Source organism: Dendropsophus ebraccatus, chromosome 2, assembly GCF_027789765.1.
Source record: "Dendropsophus ebraccatus isolate aDenEbr1 chromosome 2, aDenEbr1.pat, whole genome shotgun sequence".
Taxonomy (NCBI): Eukaryota; Metazoa; Chordata; class Amphibia; order Anura; family Hylidae; genus Dendropsophus; species Dendropsophus ebraccatus.
In genome coordinates, this window is record NC_091455.1 from 161,435,777 (window position 1) to 161,455,377 (window position 19,601).

General features: G+C 45.2%; 1 protein-coding gene across 1 annotated transcript in view; it reads right to left on the reverse strand.

Annotated features, from left to right (window-relative positions):
- Nucleotides 1-19,342, reverse strand: part of STT3B (STT3 oligosaccharyltransferase complex catalytic subunit B) — an 85,386-nt gene extending 66,044 nt beyond the window's left edge. The window contains exon 1 of the mRNA XM_069958635.1: nt 18,659-19,342. Coding sequence (XP_069814736.1) covers nt 18,659-18,948 — 290 coding nt within the window. The 5' untranslated portion in view covers nt 18,949-19,342. The remainder of the gene's footprint in view (nt 1-18,658) is intronic.
- Nucleotides 19,343-19,601: the final 259 nt, after the last annotated feature.

Genomic DNA, 19,601 nt, shown 5'->3' on the forward strand with positions numbered 1-19,601 from the left:
TATTATGATAAGCATGATAACATGTATCACAAGTAGGTAAAAAAGACGCTAAAAACTGACATCTTACACTACTAATATTTACTTGAGGGAAATTATATCAAGTGTGATCAGAAAACCACTTTAGCAAAAATGATCGGGGGAAATCTTGATCCCATAACCGCCCCCCCCCCCAAAAAAAAAGAAGCAAATTCCTGTCTAATTGAAGCCTCATGCCTTTTGACAGAATAGTATGTGTTTTTATACAAGCCAAACACATACCCGTGCGACTAAAGCAAAGCACTACTTTGGAGCATGGTACTCTCTACAGTAACATTCTATGGCTCTGTAAATATAAATTCAGACACAATTTTTATTTTTGTGACTTCCATTTTAATGCATATAACCTTATGTGGAAATGGCCTGAAGACGCTGTTGTTTCAGTGTGTACATATCATGGACTCTCTGCTCACATTATGTAGCCTGTAGCAAGCTCAAAGCATCAGATAAGATTGCAACTGGGTTCATATAGGCAACGGGTTAAAATCCATAACTATGCTGTACATTCCCTCACAGCAGATATGGGGCAGGTATAGTAATCCTGTGTGCAGGATGCTCCAAATTTTTCACAGTGGCCCATTCCGTACGATAAAGTGGGCACATTCTTACTTTTTATACTAACTATAGGTTGACTTACTTTGCAATGATATTCTACACCGATGTTTGGAAACCCCAGTTCACACATACTCAGTGCATTCTATTCTCAGGGTAATAGTTTACTCCATTCTTATGATCAGGGGGGTCCCAGATGACAGCCCTCCCACCAATCAACTTGTTATTCCCCAATCCTGTGGATACCTTTTGCATATGGGAATAGCCTTCATCTTCTTCTGTATGTTTTCCCATTAAAGGTGCTAAAAATATAAAAAGCTCTAGGTCACTGATCTATTACTTGCTGCACTCAGGATTTTAAAGTAGACCTGCAACAAATGTGAGGAAACTCTGCACTTTGCTTCAGCCAGGAGCCATGGAAAATGTAGGCTGCATTAGAAAACCATATCAAAGGGGAAGAAACAGAGATGGCAGACAACCCATAGATGGCACATAACCAACTAAAATAGGTACATACAAAGGCCTTCACTAAGCAGCACAATTTTGCCTCCACAATTCCACTATGAAATTGCCATAGTAATTGATTCCGTATTGCCGCGTTCACACAAGCTGCAGGAAATCAGCCGAATGTCTCTTCTACCTGACATAGATCATTAGGAGAGACATTCTTAATTAAAGGAAATCTGTAATGTCATACTTACCATACCAGGCAATAATGGCTTTTAAGAGATAATTCAAAGGCTTAATAACCATTAAATGCCTGGCCTAATTCGCCCTGGCTTGCATTGCTGGGCGCACCACCCTGTTTATATCTCTGCTGCCTAACAGGCACTTCCCGTCAGAGGGGCCATTTGGCATCGGCAGGTGGGGAGAAGAGGAAAATAGGAACAGAAATGTCTCCTTGGAGACAAATTCTTCTATCAGCAGAACGATCTTCCGTGTCTCATCTAAAAATGGGGAAACTTTTGAGCAAAAGTAACGGAATGGTAAATCTACGAGATGTGGTTACCCATTGTTCAGCTGCACTAGCAAAACAAATACTATGGATAGAAAACATTGGTTATGCCATTTATTTCAGACTGATGGCAAGAAAGCTATTCCAGTGTCATTACAGACATTACTACACAGGGAGGCTACAAAGAAAAGCAAACACTCTCCTGACGCTGTGCACAGAACACATCTATGGGCTGAAGCGCCGTTTTCCCAGGGCACAAAATTGGCAGCGCTCTTAAGTGCAATTGACAGAATTGAATATGAATACCTTTTAACTCTGCTTTCAGTTACAATAAGCATTGTTGAGCAGAAACTGCCACACTGAAAAAGCTCTCCGACAGGATGCCTCTTCTAATACCTTCAGTGAATCAGCCGGCACAATTGTACGCTCCACAGTGAACGTCCTCGTGCTCGTCGCGGGGAGGAAATACACACAAAGACTTGACAGATGCAGAAGAGCATCCCATCGACACAGGACAAAGAGGATGGCAAAGAGAGGAAAACAAATGGATTAAAATGGATCGTGCAATTGCACTGATCGACTTAGAGAAAGGGTGCAAGATGTGTATAAAGGGTGACACAAGAAAATTGTTTTCTATCAAATTTTTATAAAAAAAAAAAAAAAAAAAAAAAAAAAAGACCTGCACAAATCTACTTGATAGTTTACACAAAATACATTCTAGAACTATGTTTATACAACTTTTTTTTGCGCAAAATGACTTTTTTTTAGAATGGCCTCCTTTGATGAACATTATAGTTTTGCATGAAAAGACACTGTTTGCACATAGCCTAGAACAGTTCAAAAGTTGACCACTAGGGAGCACATCCTTCCACACAGATCACTTTTCAACAGTGCTGTGCAGACTGAAAGGTGTCAGAGGGAAATCTCCCTGCATATACAGTAAATATACCCCATCAACTCTATAACCCAACACTCCCCCCCATCTCTACTTTCAGAACAGGGATTTCATGACCCTTGACCGGCATGGCAAGGTGGCTGCTCACAGAATGAAAGGAGAGCGGTGTCTTGAATCTTCAAGCACTATAGGGGAGTTAATATTACCGCCATGCATGACCATTTCCATAACTGCAAGCGAAACCCCAAATACATTTATATCATGATGTGGATTGGAATATCCCTTGTGCACTTTTTACTAATGAGCATCAGGTGTCTGAAGTCAGAGTGGAAGAACATTTAGGTTTTAGCGACCACCAGTGTACATGGTTTGACATTCTTTTTATTATGTCACAAAAGTGCTGGATGAAGGTGGTGCCATGGATATCGCCTATCTGATACAGTTCCCCATAAAGAGCTAATAGAGAAGTTAGGAAATTGGACTAAAGGCCCTATTCTACCAACAGATCTGACAGATTATCTGCCAACGATTTGAAGCCAAACCCAGGAACAGACTATAATCAGAGAACAGGTCATAAAGGATTTCTCCTTTTCAAATCCATTCCTGGCTTTGGCTTCAAATCTTTGGCAGACAATCTGTCATCAGATCTGTTGGTGGAATAGGGCCTTAAGAGCCTTATTCCACTGGACAATTATCATTCAGATTATCGTTTAATTGTTCGAATCTCAACGATAATCGTTTGGTTCAACAACAGTTAACGATTAACGACCGAACGAGAAATCGTTGATCGTTTAATAAGTCCTGGACCTATTTTTATCGTTGCTCGTTCGCAAATCGCTCGCATTGAATAAGATGTCGTTCGTAGTAGTAACGAACGCAATAACGACGACAAGACGACTGCAAGAACGATCATAAGATTATCGCTCCATGTAAATGGGTGAACGATTTCAGGTCTTTCGCAATAGCGGTCGCTTGGATAGATTATCGTTAACGATTATGCGAACGATAATCGTCCCGTGGAATAGGGCCCTAAATCATTGAATTTGTGGTGGGCTGGTCTAAAGACGGGCTACAAAAATGGTGTACAAAACTAGGAAAATCGGGAAAGACTTAAGGTTCTATTACATGGAGCAGTTATTGTGGAAAACCCAATTGATCGCTAGTGATATAGTAGGGAATAATCCTGACGCTATATTCACAGATTGCGGTTATAAAGAATCATTTTTGCAGTCATTATATGGTCGCTAAGTGATAAGTGTTCATGGCGAGAGGAAATTTCCCCCCCCCCCCCCCACACACACACACTGAGACTGAAAGATTTGTTATTAAATGCATGGAATGACGAATTATCAGCAAAAGACCGACGGTGACATGCTGAAAGATTACAACGCCCTATTACAACTAACGATTGCTAGCGATTGATCGTTTTGGCGGCTTTTTGCATGATAATCCCTCCATGTAATAGGGCCCTTAAGGGTTTTAATCTGTATAGTCTGGAGGATGGAAAGGGGGGGGGGGGGGGGCGTGATCAAAACCTTTAAATATATGTTAGAGGACTTAAGGGTGGTATTTCACGGAACGATTATCGTTCGAAAAATCGTTAAATCGTTCAGATTTGAACGATAATCATTTCGTGTAATAGGCAACGATTAAACGACCAACGAGAAATCGTTGATCGTTTAATAGGATCCGGACCTATTTTTATCGTTTGATCGTTCGCACATCGTTCGGTGGAATAAAAATTCACAGCTGAAACGTACGCAATAGCGACGACTAAACGACCGCAAGAACGATCATAAATAACGATCGTTTCGTGTACTTGGGCGAACGATTTCGGGTCGTTTGCCTTAGCGGTCGTTTAAGATCGTTTATCGTTAGTCGTCGGAAAATTGCTTGGTGTAATAGTACCCTAAGGTCGAGGAGGGAAATGTTTTTAGAACAAAACTCAACTCAAGAACAAGAGGACACAGTGAGAGGTTAGTTAGGGAAAGATCAGAAGCAACATGAGAAAATATTACTGTACTGAAAGAGTAGTAGATGCTGGGGACAAACTGTGAGAAGATAGGTGATGTGGTAATTCTACAATAACAGAATGTAAACCTGCCTGGGATAAACATATATCTATCCTAAGATAATAAGAATGGAAATACTAATAGGGCAGAATGGATGGCTCCAGTGGTCTTTTTCTGCAGACAATTTTTTCTGCCATTTGAATGGCCCTCCAGCTGTAGGAAAACCACAATGCCCATCATACCTAGACGGCCAAAGCCAAAGCTGTCCGAGCATGATGGGAATTGTAGTTTTGCAAAAGCTGGAGGGCCACAGGTTCTTCATCCCTGACCTATATAGATCCATGGGGAGCTGAGGGGGAATTATATTTTCACCATTCGAAAGGGCCCAGAAAGATGATGTAACTGATTGCCGCTGCCAACTCTAATGATACCGCCCCAGATTATATTAGAATCATAGAGCACTAGGTATAAAACACAAACAATATTACACACATTTATGATGCCCGGCTGGAATTTGATCTGTTCCTATGACAACATATCTACTTTTTATGCTTGTTCTAGGTATTATCATTAAGATCCAAATGGGCCTCATTTATGAAAACTGCAAGACGACAAGTCCCTGCTGTTTATACCAGCCAATCCAAGGTCATTCTAAGCTAATTTTTTAGTTTTTTAGCAAAGTTTAGATATTGGATACGGAACAGACTTGCTGCTTAAACACTTGTGTGTGTGTTCTTTTTTTACATAGAGAAAGTGGAAGAAATACTATAGCAACAATTCACTACACGTGTATATAACAGCAGGATAGCATATACTTAGTGATTGTGAGGGTCTGGCTACCAGGAATTCTACCAGTCCGAGGAGGAGCAGCGATAGTTAAGTGCTTTTGCTTATTTACAGTGATGCACTCAGCTACCTGCTGTGCCAGAAGCTACAATACAGCCCCATTCACCTGAATATAGCTGTGTATTAGTGCTATACTCAACACGACCATGTCCCTATGACACATTAAAAGTTTTGTCTTTTTAAATAAACTCACATTGTTTATTTAAGTCAGGAGGGAAGTATTTAATTCACCACCAATCAATTCTGCAAGTTACCAAAATGAAGTATGCTTAAGGCCCTATTCCACAGAATGATTATCGTTCATAAACTCGTTCCAACGATCGCTCGTTAACGATAGCTTCGCTTCGTGGAATTGGTGTAAACAAGCGAACGACTAAGGCGAAATTGTTATATTGCCGTTCAAAATTGATTTTCTGCATGTCAAAAAAAAATCATTGGTCTTCGAAAGATAATTCGCTAATTGGTTCGTAAAATTAGAAATCTCTCAGTCGTTTGTAAAAAGGTTTAAAAAAAAGTAGGTGTGTCGTATGGTCATGATCACCCTGGCGACCATGTAACGACCGCAAAATAATCGTTACACTACATATACCGTTCACGTTCCCACGTGTGTTACATGTTATTGTTTGCTAAAAAAAAAAAAAAACACGTTTAGAGATTGTTAACGAGCGGTCGTTGGAGCGAGTTTATGAACCATAATCGTTCCGTGGAATAGGGCCTATAGATACAGTGATACAAAAGGGAGATGAGCTCTAATGGCCAGGGAGGGACACAAAAAAAACCCGCAGCCCTACAATGCATCAGTCACACAGATGATGTAGAGGCCTATAGCCTCAGATTTACAGCTCTGACACATTTTTGTATTTCATTTCAAACTCATTAAAACAGATTATGTACAAATGCAGAAGACACGGCGTAACACAATAAAGGCCAAGGAAAAGGTCCCGGACTTATTGTGTGTGCTTTTCAGTATTCAAGACCACATAAGAGATGCCATAAGCTGAGATAACAGGGATGGAAACCACTATTGATCAGGAGCTCTTATAAAAATGAAGCTGTAAACCATTTATTACTTATAGGCCCAGCATACATGAGGCTATGTGCGCTACTGCCATGGTAATGCTACAGATGAAAAACGCTCAGTATTCACATACGCCACACTACGACAGAACTACTACCTGAAGCCATGGTGTACTGAGGTAGGACTATGGCTAAATAAGGAGGAGTCCTACTGAAATGAGAAGATTGTGCAGAGTTAAGCATAAGGCCCTATTCCACCAACAGATCTGACGACAGATTATCTGCCAAAGATTTGAAGCCAAACCCAGGAATGGATTTGAAAAGAGGAGAAATCCAGTCTTTCCTTTATGACCTGATCTCTGATTATAGTCTGTTCCTGGGTTTGGCTTCAAATCTTTGGCAGATAATCTGTCGTCAGATCTGTTGGTGGAATAGGGCCTTAAGGCTTCTTTAAAACCAAGTGTCACAGTCCCAAAGGCTTAAAGTGTCACTGTCGTTATAACTTTCAAAATCTAAAACAGTAGATGTGATATAAAGCAAGACTGCAATTTACATTCATTTTTTTTTTTTTTTAGTTATCATTAGAGATGAGCGAACCTGGAGCATGCTCGAGTCGATCCGAACCCGATCGTACGGCATTTGATTAGCGGTGGCTGCTGAACTTGGATAAAGCTGTAAGGCTATGTGGAAATCATGGATATAGTCATTGGCTGCATCCATGTTTTCCAGACAACCTTAGAGCATTATCCAAGTTCAGCAACCACCGCTAATCAAATGCATAACGTTCGGGTTCGGATGGACTCGAACCCGAACTCGGTTCGCTCATCTCTAGTTATCATCCTGTTTTCTGACTCTGTCAAAAAACAGGAAACAGTCAGAAGACAGGAAGTCCTGTGTATCCCAGGCCATCTGAGCGCTCACAGAGAGAAGGCAGTCATGTGATTGTCGGACACATTGAGCCGTGACTCTCTGTACTGGCCGGAATTCCTGTGCTTATTCTCTTTTTTCAAACAGCACAAGTCTAAAAATCTGCCTTCAGGAGACAGGACCTGGATTTCTGGTAAGTTCAGCTTTGTTTTGCAGCATGATAAGAACAAATAATAAATGTATATTGCAAACTTGCTTTATTTCAATTCTACTGTTGATTTAGATTTTGAAAGACAGTGACGCTTTAAGTGTAAAAACAGCTCAAGTGCTATGTAATGTAACCAAAGACAGGTGGCACATGAGCAGGGCTACTGACTGATGGCACTGAAGTAATGTGTCTACTATTCTATAATATTTCAATGAATAAAGGGCACTACTACAAGGATAGCGATTACTGACTGAACAGTATTGGTCTATATAATAGGGCCAGTGATCAGCTGACGAATAAAGGACTAAATGCTTCAGCATAGTAAAAAGTCCACATTCATCGGCTTCAAATCTTGCAACGTATTAGGGGTGTTGTGGTTAATACATAATGGAAGGGAAATGCAGGATGAATGAACCTGCATGGTGACAGAGCTGCATAAGAGAGCCGATCTTTTGTGGGACCCGCTCGGCAGATCTAATACAGTACTGTTCCACACACTTTACTTTCACCTCATCCATGAGCAATTTAAAGTGATTTGGACACAATACTGCAGACTTTAGCAGCCACTTTTAGGTGCTATAAATGCCTTTATAGATGATGTTAATGATGTTAAGCATGAAGCTCAAAGCAATTGAGCCTGGCTAGCCTAAATGGCTGTTTGACCAACAGCTGTCCAATGTGTATGGCTAATCCAAACCTGGCTACATAAAGGGCCATATTACACGGCACAATTACTAATGTACAAAGGGCCAATCTGCTAAATTGGAGCTTACTTACTAAGCCTATTACATGGCTCGATCATCTTACCGCAAGGGCTGCATGGACATCATTAGCGATGTCTGTGCAGCCCTTGCCCCTAGTGTAAAAAAAAAAAAAAAGCTTTAGGGTATATTCACACGAACGGGCTCGCAGCGAGATTCTCGCTGCGAGCCCGGCAGGTCCTGGCAGTTCCCATACACTACATACTTGCTGCGGTCTAAACGACCGCAGCGAGTATGTAATTCTGCCGCCCTTAACCCCTTCTGCTCCCGGCCGGCTCCCCCGCTGTAAGCATACTTTACCTGTCCTTGCTGCACGGGTCCGGCGTCCTGCTCTCCCCTCCGGCCAATTAGTGTGTTGCCCAGCCGCAGCCACTGATTGGCCGGACGGGAGAGCAGGACGCCGAACCCGTGCAGCGAGGAGAGGTAATGTATGCTTATAGTGGGGGAGCCAGGCGGGAGCAGAAGGGGTTAAGGGCGGCAGAATTACATACTCGCTGCGGTCGTTTAGACCGCAGCAAGTATGTAGTGTATGGGAACTGCTAGGACCTGCCGGGCTCGCAGCGAGAATCTCGCTGCGAGCCTGTTCGTGTGAATATACCCTTATACAGTTATCCACAATTACTTCTGCCCTCTGCCTGCAGCCGCAACTGGAATTTCTGAGCAAGTCTCTAAATAGAGAGCCTGCTTAGCCAATAACTGGCCAAGATGGGACAGTGCTGCAGCCTGTGATTGGCTGAGCATCCTGTCACTTCAAAGACTGGCTTAGAAGTTCCAGTGTAGCCTGTGATTAGAAGCAAGAAGGACACCGAGGAGTAGGGAAGTTTATTATTTTGTCACAGTCATCAGGCATTGGTCACACATCACTATTACACGTAGCGATGCACGCCTGGTGGACAATGATTTTGTAGGCTGAAATAAACAATGATCAGCTGGTGATTGTTTAGTCAGCTGATCACTGTCTTTATTACATGGAGTGATAATCTGCCAATTGGCCTTAGACATACATCGGTTGAACTTGTTGGCCAGACTGGTCGAGCATCTCATGGAGGCCTCCCGATTCTCTACCGACAGAGATTGGGGTGAAAGAAGGATTTGGCATGTTAAATATGAAATGTTCCTAGAGATCAGCTACATTTAGGATAGTCTGCCACTGCCTTACCCCCAGCTGAGTGTATGGGAAGTAAGGCATTTGTATGTAGACTATGGTGATCATGTGGAGTACTGTAGAACAAGAAGCAAGGCTGCATTTTATCCGAGTGACTAAGGGCCCTATTCCACAGTAACGATAAACGGCCCCATTCGGCCGATTATCCCTTGGTGAAATAGAGAGAACGATCAGCTGATGATCGGGTCATCGGCTGATCGTTCATTTAGGGCCAGACCTAAAATCATCGTTCCCAAGGTTGAATAGCGGTGCGCGGCGGGCGACCGACGATTTGAGAAGCAGCAGCAGCATACATTACCTGTCAGGTCTTCTGCTCCGCTCTGTCTTCCTCCCTGGGTCCCGTGCGCTCTAGCTTCAGAATGGACTGTCAGCTGACGGAGCGCTCAGCCAATCACAGGCCGGGACCCCCGCGGCCTGTGATTGGCCGAGTGGCCTGTCAGCTGACAGGTCATTCTGAAGCCAGAGCGCGCGGGACCCGGGGAGGAAGACGGAGCGGAGCAGAAGACCTGACAGGTAATGTATGCTGCAAGGACATCAGTAACGATGTCCCTGCAGCCCTCGCTCAACGATCATCGGGCCATGGAATAGGCCCAGTAAACAAGCGGCGATCTAGCAGATCGGCGCTCGTTTACATCGTTGATCGGGCCCTCCTCGGCCCGTGAAATGGTACCCTAAGATGATAAGACACCAGTTGCAGCTCATCTACCTATTCATAGACGTCACATTCAAAACTGCCATTTCATCCAAATTTAAATAATTTTACTTCTCTTCACTAAGGGTATAAACCCACACACCGTATAAGCAGCGTATTTACTGCTGCGATACGCAGCAAATACGCAGCAAACATGCAGCAGATTAGATCTAAATAACTAAACACAGCATCAAATCTGCACCAACAAATCTGCTGCGTATTTGTTGCGTATCTGCTGTGTATGGGTGTGTGGGTTTGTACCCTAAAGCAGAAAAAGAAAGGAACATTTACAACAGAATCAAGGTTTCTGAGTCCAGTGGGGGTGGCACTATTGGAAGAACCCTTTTTAGGTAGACCAGTGAATAAGAAGTGTCAGTAGTGACGCACATCCGACTAGTCATATATAGTCAGGACACATGGGGGACATTAGGGAGAAAATAGGTCACATCTTAGAATATAGGAAAATATGAAGAAATAAACAGATTACAGCAGGAATTACAGCACGCCTTCACACAATACAAAGTCTCCCACTCTTTCAGGCAATTTGCTTGCATGTACCGAAGCCGTTCTCCAACTGTGCGCCTTCTGAAACCCAATATCAAGTCACAGGCAGATTTGTATCATTTTCAATACTAAACCTCAGCTCTCTCAAGTGCTAGTAAAACATACACAGTTATTAGCAAATATCATGGGGCTTCTAGTGCAAGTAGCCTGGAAGCATTTGTTACCACTATGCATGGTCAACCTTCAATATGTAAGCATCACACAATGGAGATATTACACAATCTGTATTACTGATAAAAGTCCAAGAATCGCTTACATTTATGGCCTTTAAGTATTTATCCTTAAAGGGGTAGTGCGGCGCTAAGAAATTATTCACAGAATAACACATTACAAAGTTATACAACTTTGTAATGTATGTTATGTCTGTGAATGGCCCCCTTCCTTGTGTCCCCCCACCCCCACAAGTGTATCCGGAAGTGTGGTTCATTATACATACCTGTCACGTGCCAACCCTCGTCCCGATCTTCTGTGCCACGACGTCATTTTCGGACGGACGCCCGAAGCTCTCCAATCGTCCTGAGTGCCGACCGCCCTCTGCCGAGTCATCAGATGCTGCGTATACGGTGTGTGGGTTTATACCCTTAGAAGCTAAACCAGACTTGTTGATCACAACCTATGTATGCCCTTCACCCTTTATGCACAGTGCCGACAATAGTTCTAACAAGAACATAAGAGTATGTCCACAAATACTACATTTGCTGACAAAAACTGAGATATCCAGACTAAGGCTGATTTCAAATTACATAAAAGACAGCGGCCGACCTGTCAGGGTGCCTTTACATAGAGATTTATCTGACAGATTTTTAAAGAAATTAAAGGGGTAATCTGGACAACTGTGAAAAATCAGGGGGGACGTGGGACACAGCTGCAGTTGCTGACTGGCTAAGCAAATAATTCCCTGTGGGGCAGCAATGATTCAGGAGCACAGACACAGAGCTGATAAATCTGGGCCTACAGTATGTCTGACCTGTATATCACAGGTATCGGGCATTGGTAACAGTCTTCCTTTGTGTCGGGCATTGGTAACAGTCTTCCTTTATATCTATTCACTCAGCAGAGCCAGACCTACTTTACACCCGTGTGATACATAACTCCTCTGGTTTCTGACTGGCCATTTATGAAGCTGAGCTGGAGTCTGATAAAATTCAGGAGTCATAGCTGCGTTATAAATGGAGACGCAGGCCGGCACATGACCCGCTCCTTTCATTCTCTATGGAGCCACAGGAGAAAGTGGAGTACCGCACAAAAGGAGTCAAGGTGGGGGATCTAGAGCTACTCAGGTGGAACAAAGGTCAAACTTGTCCCCTCTCCTGTGGATAGGGGACTAGTAAGTTTAAATTGGAAAGTCCCTTTAAGTGATGTAGAATGACAAGTCCATGTGACATTCATTCTTGATCTCATAGTCATGAGTTTATATTCCTAGACCCTCCTGTGCCTCTGGCACTTCTCAAATATCTCTTTAATATCAATAGTTTCATATCTGATCTTGTGGTCTACAGAAATGTTGTACCATCTGTCCTTTTAGTTTTTATTATGTGTACTGATGAGAGTTCATTCTTGTCCTGAGTCTCTGCCCTGTTTCACCAACATAACTGGCTAACACAGTACACAAGGGCTTTTAGCTTCTAGAAATATAATTACATTGACTCTCCTTTACCATGGGGAGTGTCCCTTACCCAGGCTGGATAGTCATGCCCAAATCCAATAACACCCAGTTGGCTATTTGGTCATGTATTTCTAGTAAGAATTAGAGATGAATAGGAGAACAAATATCTATTATGTCATGGGGACTACAAGTACTAAACAACTGACAGATCAGGAGAGGTCAGGCACCTTTCTTAAATCTCCAGTGATGTCAGCACCCAAGACTGGTAGCATGTGCCATGTTACTATCCATATGTCTGGACTAGTGGTATTTTACACATACATATACACTATTGCAGTGTGCTCCACTGTGGCTCTTTGTAGAACGCTCCTGACAAGGATTTACAAGCTACCTTTCAAATCTTTTGACAGATGCAATTGCATCACTGAAATCAATGGAGTTTCTATGATTGATTCTGTCTTCTACACCAAGGTTCAACCGCACTGAGACCTGGGGAATTTGTAGGCAAAGATAACACCTTGAACTCTTCATGTTCCTTAAACACCATTCCTGAAGTGCTGCAGTGTGGCAGGGCACACCGTCCTGCTGGACGAGGCCACTATACTGCTCCCGTGAAGAGGTATACTCTGTCCGGAACAGTGTTTTGGTAGGTGGCACTTCTCAAAGTAACCTCCACAAGAATACCAGGACTTTGTCCGCCTGCCTCCTTTCCCCTCTGTTACCACCTCTTCCCTAGGTAAATGCCACATGTGCCCCTGACCATACACATGGTAAGGACAAATGAGCCTCACCTGTCTAATGCACGCTAACTAGTAAAGAATAATGTACTAAGAAAACTACTGGAACTCTATGCATTGTGCAATCTGATACCTTTCCATTATACTGCAATCCATGCTACAAGAGCTCTTCTCTGGAATTCTGCAAACACTCTCCTCTGCCCTCCATGAAGATGAAGGGGCACAGGCGCCCACAATCAAACCCCCCACCCCACCCGATTCATCAGCATCCATGAACTGCTGCTGGGGACACCTTACAAGACATGCTCTGACTTTGTTTTCTGCCATCATAATGTAGCACTATTACCTCAAAGTCCAAAGTTTTACTTTCTTCTAGCAGGCTTGCGGGGACTGTCGATGTCTGTCTGCAGGACTAATGGACCGTGCACAGTCTGTCATCTGTCACAGAGAATACAAGACACATCGCAACCCTTGTTACATCTCTAGTTTCGCTCCCGCACTGCAAAATCTAACAGGCAGATAAATCAACTTTTCTATAGAACTGGCCTGAGGACGTTTCATCTAAGAAATTTTAATTGTGAGACGGGGACTAATGTGGGCGAGACTATGTACAGCACTTTAGAATATGTTGGCACTATACAAGCAGCAGGTAAAAACTCTATACCTAGAAATGAAAAAAATAACCCAAAAATGGTTTAAAGGGGTTCTCTTGCCCCACAAAATATTTGTGGCCAAGCTCTGACCTGCACTTTAAGCGTTTTTTAGACTTGCAGAAAGCACTCACAGCCACCAGCCATAATGGTGGGGCACCTCAGTGGGCACTTCCTGGGCGATGCACTGCTGAGACTGATGCTGCATAGGTAGATGAGTACACATGGTTTAATCTTCACCATTAAAATCCCAAGCTAATAGTATGCAAAGCTGCCCAAACACAAGCAGTAGCTGTAACAGGGCTCTATACATACACAGTACTTACATATTATATTTATAAGCTCATTATTTGCCTGGTATATTAATGGAGCCAGCAAAATGCATACAGAGGATAGGGATAATAAGCATGTATAGAAGGTGAAATATCCATCCCACTTTCTGCCATCAATGAGCCACAATCGGACCGATGCACTTGTTGGCAATAACCCCTCTATTATCCAGCTCCCCACCTGATAAGCACAATGCTCCCGGCTTTAATCATGGCCTTTCTGATCTACATGACTCGGGGGGTTTCAATTCTCCAGCTCTTATACAAAAGACGATCATTTCGGCTGCATTCACTTCCTTAAATCCAAAGCATGTGTCAAGGCCATGCATTCTCTACATCAATGTCAAGCAGACAAACATGGACTCAATTCCTGGGAGGGTTTGGTTCCCTCTCAGTCTTAGAGGCCCTCCAAATACAGAAAGCCCACTCGGCACCATCAGAATAAAGGGAAACTCCACTTAAAGTCCATCTATCGTTTATACAAACTTCTGAGATGTTGTAGCCACATGTCAGAGGTTTATATCAGTGAGGGTCCAGGTGTTGAGACAAAGGGGCAGACGCACTCAGCAGTCTACACTCTGCCCTTTCATCTTCAATTTCACTTGTAAAGTAGCGGTGAAAGGAATAATGGAGCTCTATGGAACCTCCTGCAATAGCATCTACCAGAAGTTCCATAGGCTCCATTATAATTCCGGCCACCACTACTTTAGCTGTAAGAGCAGAGATGAAGGGGCAGAGGGCACACGGCTAAGCATGTCTGCCTCTTCCTTCTAGCGATCAGCGGGGGTCTCAGCACCAGGACCCCCACCGATACAAAACTCTGACACGTCGCTATGACATATGAAATGTTTGTTTAAATAGTAGGTACGCTTTAAAGCTGTTCCCACTATGTACCAATAAGCGCTAGCAACGGCCATTGTTGTAATACAACAGCCGGAATTAAAATCATGAACATTAATTGTGGCCATTGTTGGCCCTTATTGGTACATAGTGGGAACATTGCCTAAGAGTATATGTAAATGTAGGTTTGATTAAAAGTTACCAAATTATGTCTGTGCAACAGATAGAACATGAAAACCAAGGGGGAGATTTATCAAAGATGGTGTAAAGTGAAACTGGCTCACTTGCCCCTAGCAACCAATCAGATTCCACCTTTCATTTTCCAAAGAGTCTGTGAGGAATGAAAGGTGGAATCTGATTGGTTGTTAGGGAAAACTGAGCCAGTTTCACTTTACACCATGTTTGATAAATCTCCCCCAAAATGTTTTAATCTTTTAGACTTGGTTCACACAATGCAGTTGGATTGCAGTTTTTGACATAATCAGACCGGAAACAGGCTCTGATCTTGTATTTAGGAGCAGAAATGTTAGCCACTACCTAGTTAGCACTGTGTGTAGTAGCACCCTCTCAGTCAAAGCACAGGCAGGGTCCATTTACACAGAAAGATTATCTGACAGATTATCTGACAAAGATTTGAAGCCAAAGCCAGAAACAGCCTATAAACAGAGAGCACGTCATATTGTAGATTTCTCCTATTTTCAAATCCATTCCTGGCTTTGGCTTCAAATCTTTGGCAAATAATCTGTGTAAATGGACTCTTACACTTGTCGGCCACACATCTCCAGATTCCATATGGTGATGTTCAGCAAGGATTGTTAGGCCTGTATCAAAGATGGCCCTTTGGTTCAATTGTTGTGAGTGAGCCTTCTATTGCAGTGTAATGGCCCCTTAGGCAGTGTATTCCCATAGGCGACCATCGGTAATATCACTCTGCTATTGATGGAGGAATGTGGAAAGTCAACCTAAGCCAGTAAAGCTAGACTTTAGCATTCTAGTACAGTGGTACCTTGGTTTATGAGCTCACAGTTTTTCAAAATTGTGACTTGGTTTAAGAGCTCCCTGTACTGGGTGGGAGGGACATGGTCTGAATAGCGGGGTCTACAGCACTGTACTCTGACCCAGGAAGTCTCCCTCACCTTCCAAATCATAGCAGATCCACTTCAGGCTGGGGCTTACATCAGGGGACAGGACTGTGGAGGTAATCTCTCCATAGCTGTAACCCCTCTCTCCCCAGGCAGAGAGTGCTGCATGTATGTGCCCACATCTGCCCTGCTCATTCCTTCATGCTCCCTGCAGTCTCTGTCAACCCTTGGGTTTCCCATCCTCTCCATTACTGTACAGTAACTTATAATATGACATATTCTGCTGTTTCTGAATGTTTGTTTCATCTGTTCTACATGTTATTCAGAATAATAAATCATTTTTGGGGTGTGGAACCAATTGTCTGAATTTTTATGATTTCTTATGGGAAAATTTGCTTTGGTTTAAGAGTGGATTTGGTGCCGGAACGAATTATGCTCGTAATCCGAGGCACCACTGTACTTTATTACAGTGGCTCTCCAACTACAGCTGTCAGGGCATGCTGGGAGTTGTAGTTAGAGTGTCGTTAAGTTAGAAGGGTTCTGCTCCACAAGTTCTGGGCTGGAAACAAGTCTTAGATTATGGGTTCCATCTGACGGTCCACACGTATCTGGTACCACAGCAAGGGTGACCAGTCCTGAAATTCCTCAGCAGCAGCCGCCTGTTATTCTGGGCTGACCTACCTGGCTTTACATAAAATGATCTGTAGTTTTCTGTGAACATCCACTAATCCAGAGTGTCAGACGTGGATTACAATGTATTATATTTGCAGCTAAATCAGAAAACCCAGAGGAATTGATATTCCATGTAATCGCTATGTAATCTACAAGGCAGGGCTGTAACCCAAGCTACAAAGTATTTCGTAATGACTCCAGTCTGAACTGCCGCCTAACTGAGGAGGCGGCTCAGGATTTTATAACACTGCGCTCACTCATGCCAGACAGCGATGTGACAGTGCACAAGAGACAAGGGCATATGGCAGGGTGGCAGATCAGACTCATCGCCCCCCTCCCTAAACATCGGCTCCTGCAGACAAGGAATGTGCTGAAAATATTACAACGTAGGAGGGAATTCTGAAGGAGAGAAGGGAGGAAAAATAGGAAGCTAAGACAGCGCATCACTTGCTACAACAAAGAGCTGGAGGGCAAAGATTTACCATCCCTTTCATGCCACGTAATGTAATACTATGGAGATCAGGAAGCCCCCTCCCATAATAAACAGATGCACTCGAGATCACAGGAAAATTAAACCAAGACATAACCCGCTGTGGTACTGAAGACATGACAGTATCTTATCAAGACACTTGGGGGGCAGAGAATGCCAGGACCTTACAGGAGCTGGAGTATGCTTCAGAGGTCCGTCACCCAACATGTCAGCTCCCGGGTGCAAGTACATGCCACCCAGCATGTCAGCTCCCGGGTGCAAGTACATGCCACCCAGCATGTCAGCTCCCGGGTGCAAGTACATGCCACCCAGCATGTCAGCTCCCGGGTGCAAGTACATGCCACCCAGCATGTCAGCTCCCGGGTGCAAGTACATGCCACCCAGCATGTCAGCTCCCGGGTGCAAGTACATGCCACCCAGCATGTCAGCTCCCGGGTGCAAGTACATGCCACCCAGCATGTCAGCTCCCGGGTGCAAGTACATGCCACCCAGCATGTCAGCTCCCGGGTGCAAGTACATGCCACCCAGCATGTCAGCTCCCGGGTGCAAGTACATGCCACCCAGCTGCTTATCCACCTATACAGAAGGAGAACAAGCCACCCCGGTGCCCAATCACCCAGTATATGCCAGTGTATGACACTGGACCAAACACATACTCCCAGTATACTTCTGAAGTCAGTCTCTCAGTATACGCCAGCACCTAGGGACAAGTAGGCTTGGAAAAAGTATACGCCAGTAGCTGGTCATCCAAATCAGTAATAGAGTTTGTACATGCCACTCCGGTGCCCCATCACCCAGTATACTTCTAACAGTACATACTGGGGTATGAAATAGCCTAGTGACCAAACACATTCACCCATTTACTACCTAGTACATGTAAGCACCTAGGGACAAGTATACAGCTGATCACCGAATACACTAATAGAATCAGTCCATGCCCAATCCTCCAGCTGTCACATGCCAGTCTAGGAGCTTAGTGACCCAGTACATGCCAGTGCCTGATGCCTCAGCATACTCCAGACCAGTGAGAGTACATGCCACCTGGTAAGTGATGAGAATATAAACCAGCACCTAGTCACCCAGTAAAATCACTCAAGCAATGGTCTACACCAGTACACCCGGGAAATGCCCACCTGTGCCTGATCACCTGCTATATACCGGTGTGGCGCCCAGACAATCAACAAGCGGTTGCCGCCAGCACAGGAGCCACCGCCACAACAGGTGCAGCACCACAATGACAAGTGGCAGACACACATTAAGTTTCAGTGGGGGGAGAAAGCGGAGGAGAGTCTCAGACATGGCACTTTCCCTTGCGTCGGTCTGTGCTGGCACTCAGCGCCTCACACTGCAGCTGTGCCAGGGACCCAAGACTGCCAAATCCTCCAATATGGAGGCAGAGTCCATACCTGGGCACAGTCAGCCAGGGACAGACACAGGAGGGGCACATGTCAGTCACTGGGAGGTGAAGCAGCAGCTGTGCCAGTCACACAGCCTAAGTAGGTGCCCAGCAGAGTCCTGCACCATGGCAGTGATCAGTGAGAGCAGTCAGGGCAGTGGCATGGTGCCAGCCAGGGCTCATTGAGTACTACAGAGTGCCCTGCCCGGTGTCACCTCCGCACATGGATCACTATGGGGAAGTGTCCCCTGCACTACCGCCCGCCGCCCACAGGGGGCTCCACTCACCAGGGGTCGAACTCGTGGATGATGCTCTCAAAGCGGATCACTGCAAAGAGCCTGGAGCTGAAGCCGGCCAGCCAGGCCAGGAAGAGGATGGTGAAGGAGAGCAGAGACTGCCAGCCCGCGGGCTGCGACAAGCCCCCCGACAGCCCTCCCCCGGGGGAGTGCGCCGCCACGCTGCTGCTGTTAGCCGAGGAGCCGGATCCCGAGCGTCCGGAGCTCAGGGCGGGGGAGGAGGCCCCGGAGTTGGCGGCTGCCGCTTTGTGCTTATTATCCAGGGCTGCGTGCTCCGCCATGTTGGATTCCCCCCCGCTGGCCGCTCCTCCTCCACCTCCTCCTCCTCCCGGGGTGGGGGTGTGTGCTGGGGGCGGGAGGGGGCCGTGGACGCTCGGTGACTGTTCGGGAATGAAGAGGGAGGTTTAAAATGCGCGGGCACGGGGCTCGTCCGCCCGATGACACCGGTCTCCGTGCTCTCCTCTGCTGTTCTCTACCGCTGCGGTTCTGTCTTCCGCCGGGCTCGCCGTCCACATCACACTCCCGGGACCGGACAGGAGGCCGCGGGGACTGGAGCCGGTCAGCGCTCCTCGGCTCTAAGCTCAAATGACATTTCCTAGTCAGCGCTGATAGGAAGGAGGGGCGTCAGCACAGACCACGCCCACGGGCGCAGCCCCTAACCTCGCCGGCCAATAAACGAGCGACAGGTACGTGAGAGGCGGGGCTACGCCAACACTAGGACCAGTGGCAGACAATCGAGCTCTAGCGCACGCCTTTTTCCGCCGGCGATGACGTCACAGGGAGGCGGGACCTCTTCAATACTTCCCTGTGGGCCTGAGGCACGTGCTGTCAGATGAACTGGAAAATGGAAAGCGAGAAATGATTGACGGGGTCTATTCACCAATAACCGGTGGAGGGCGGGGACTGTATGGAGACTGCGGAAAACGAGCTTGGC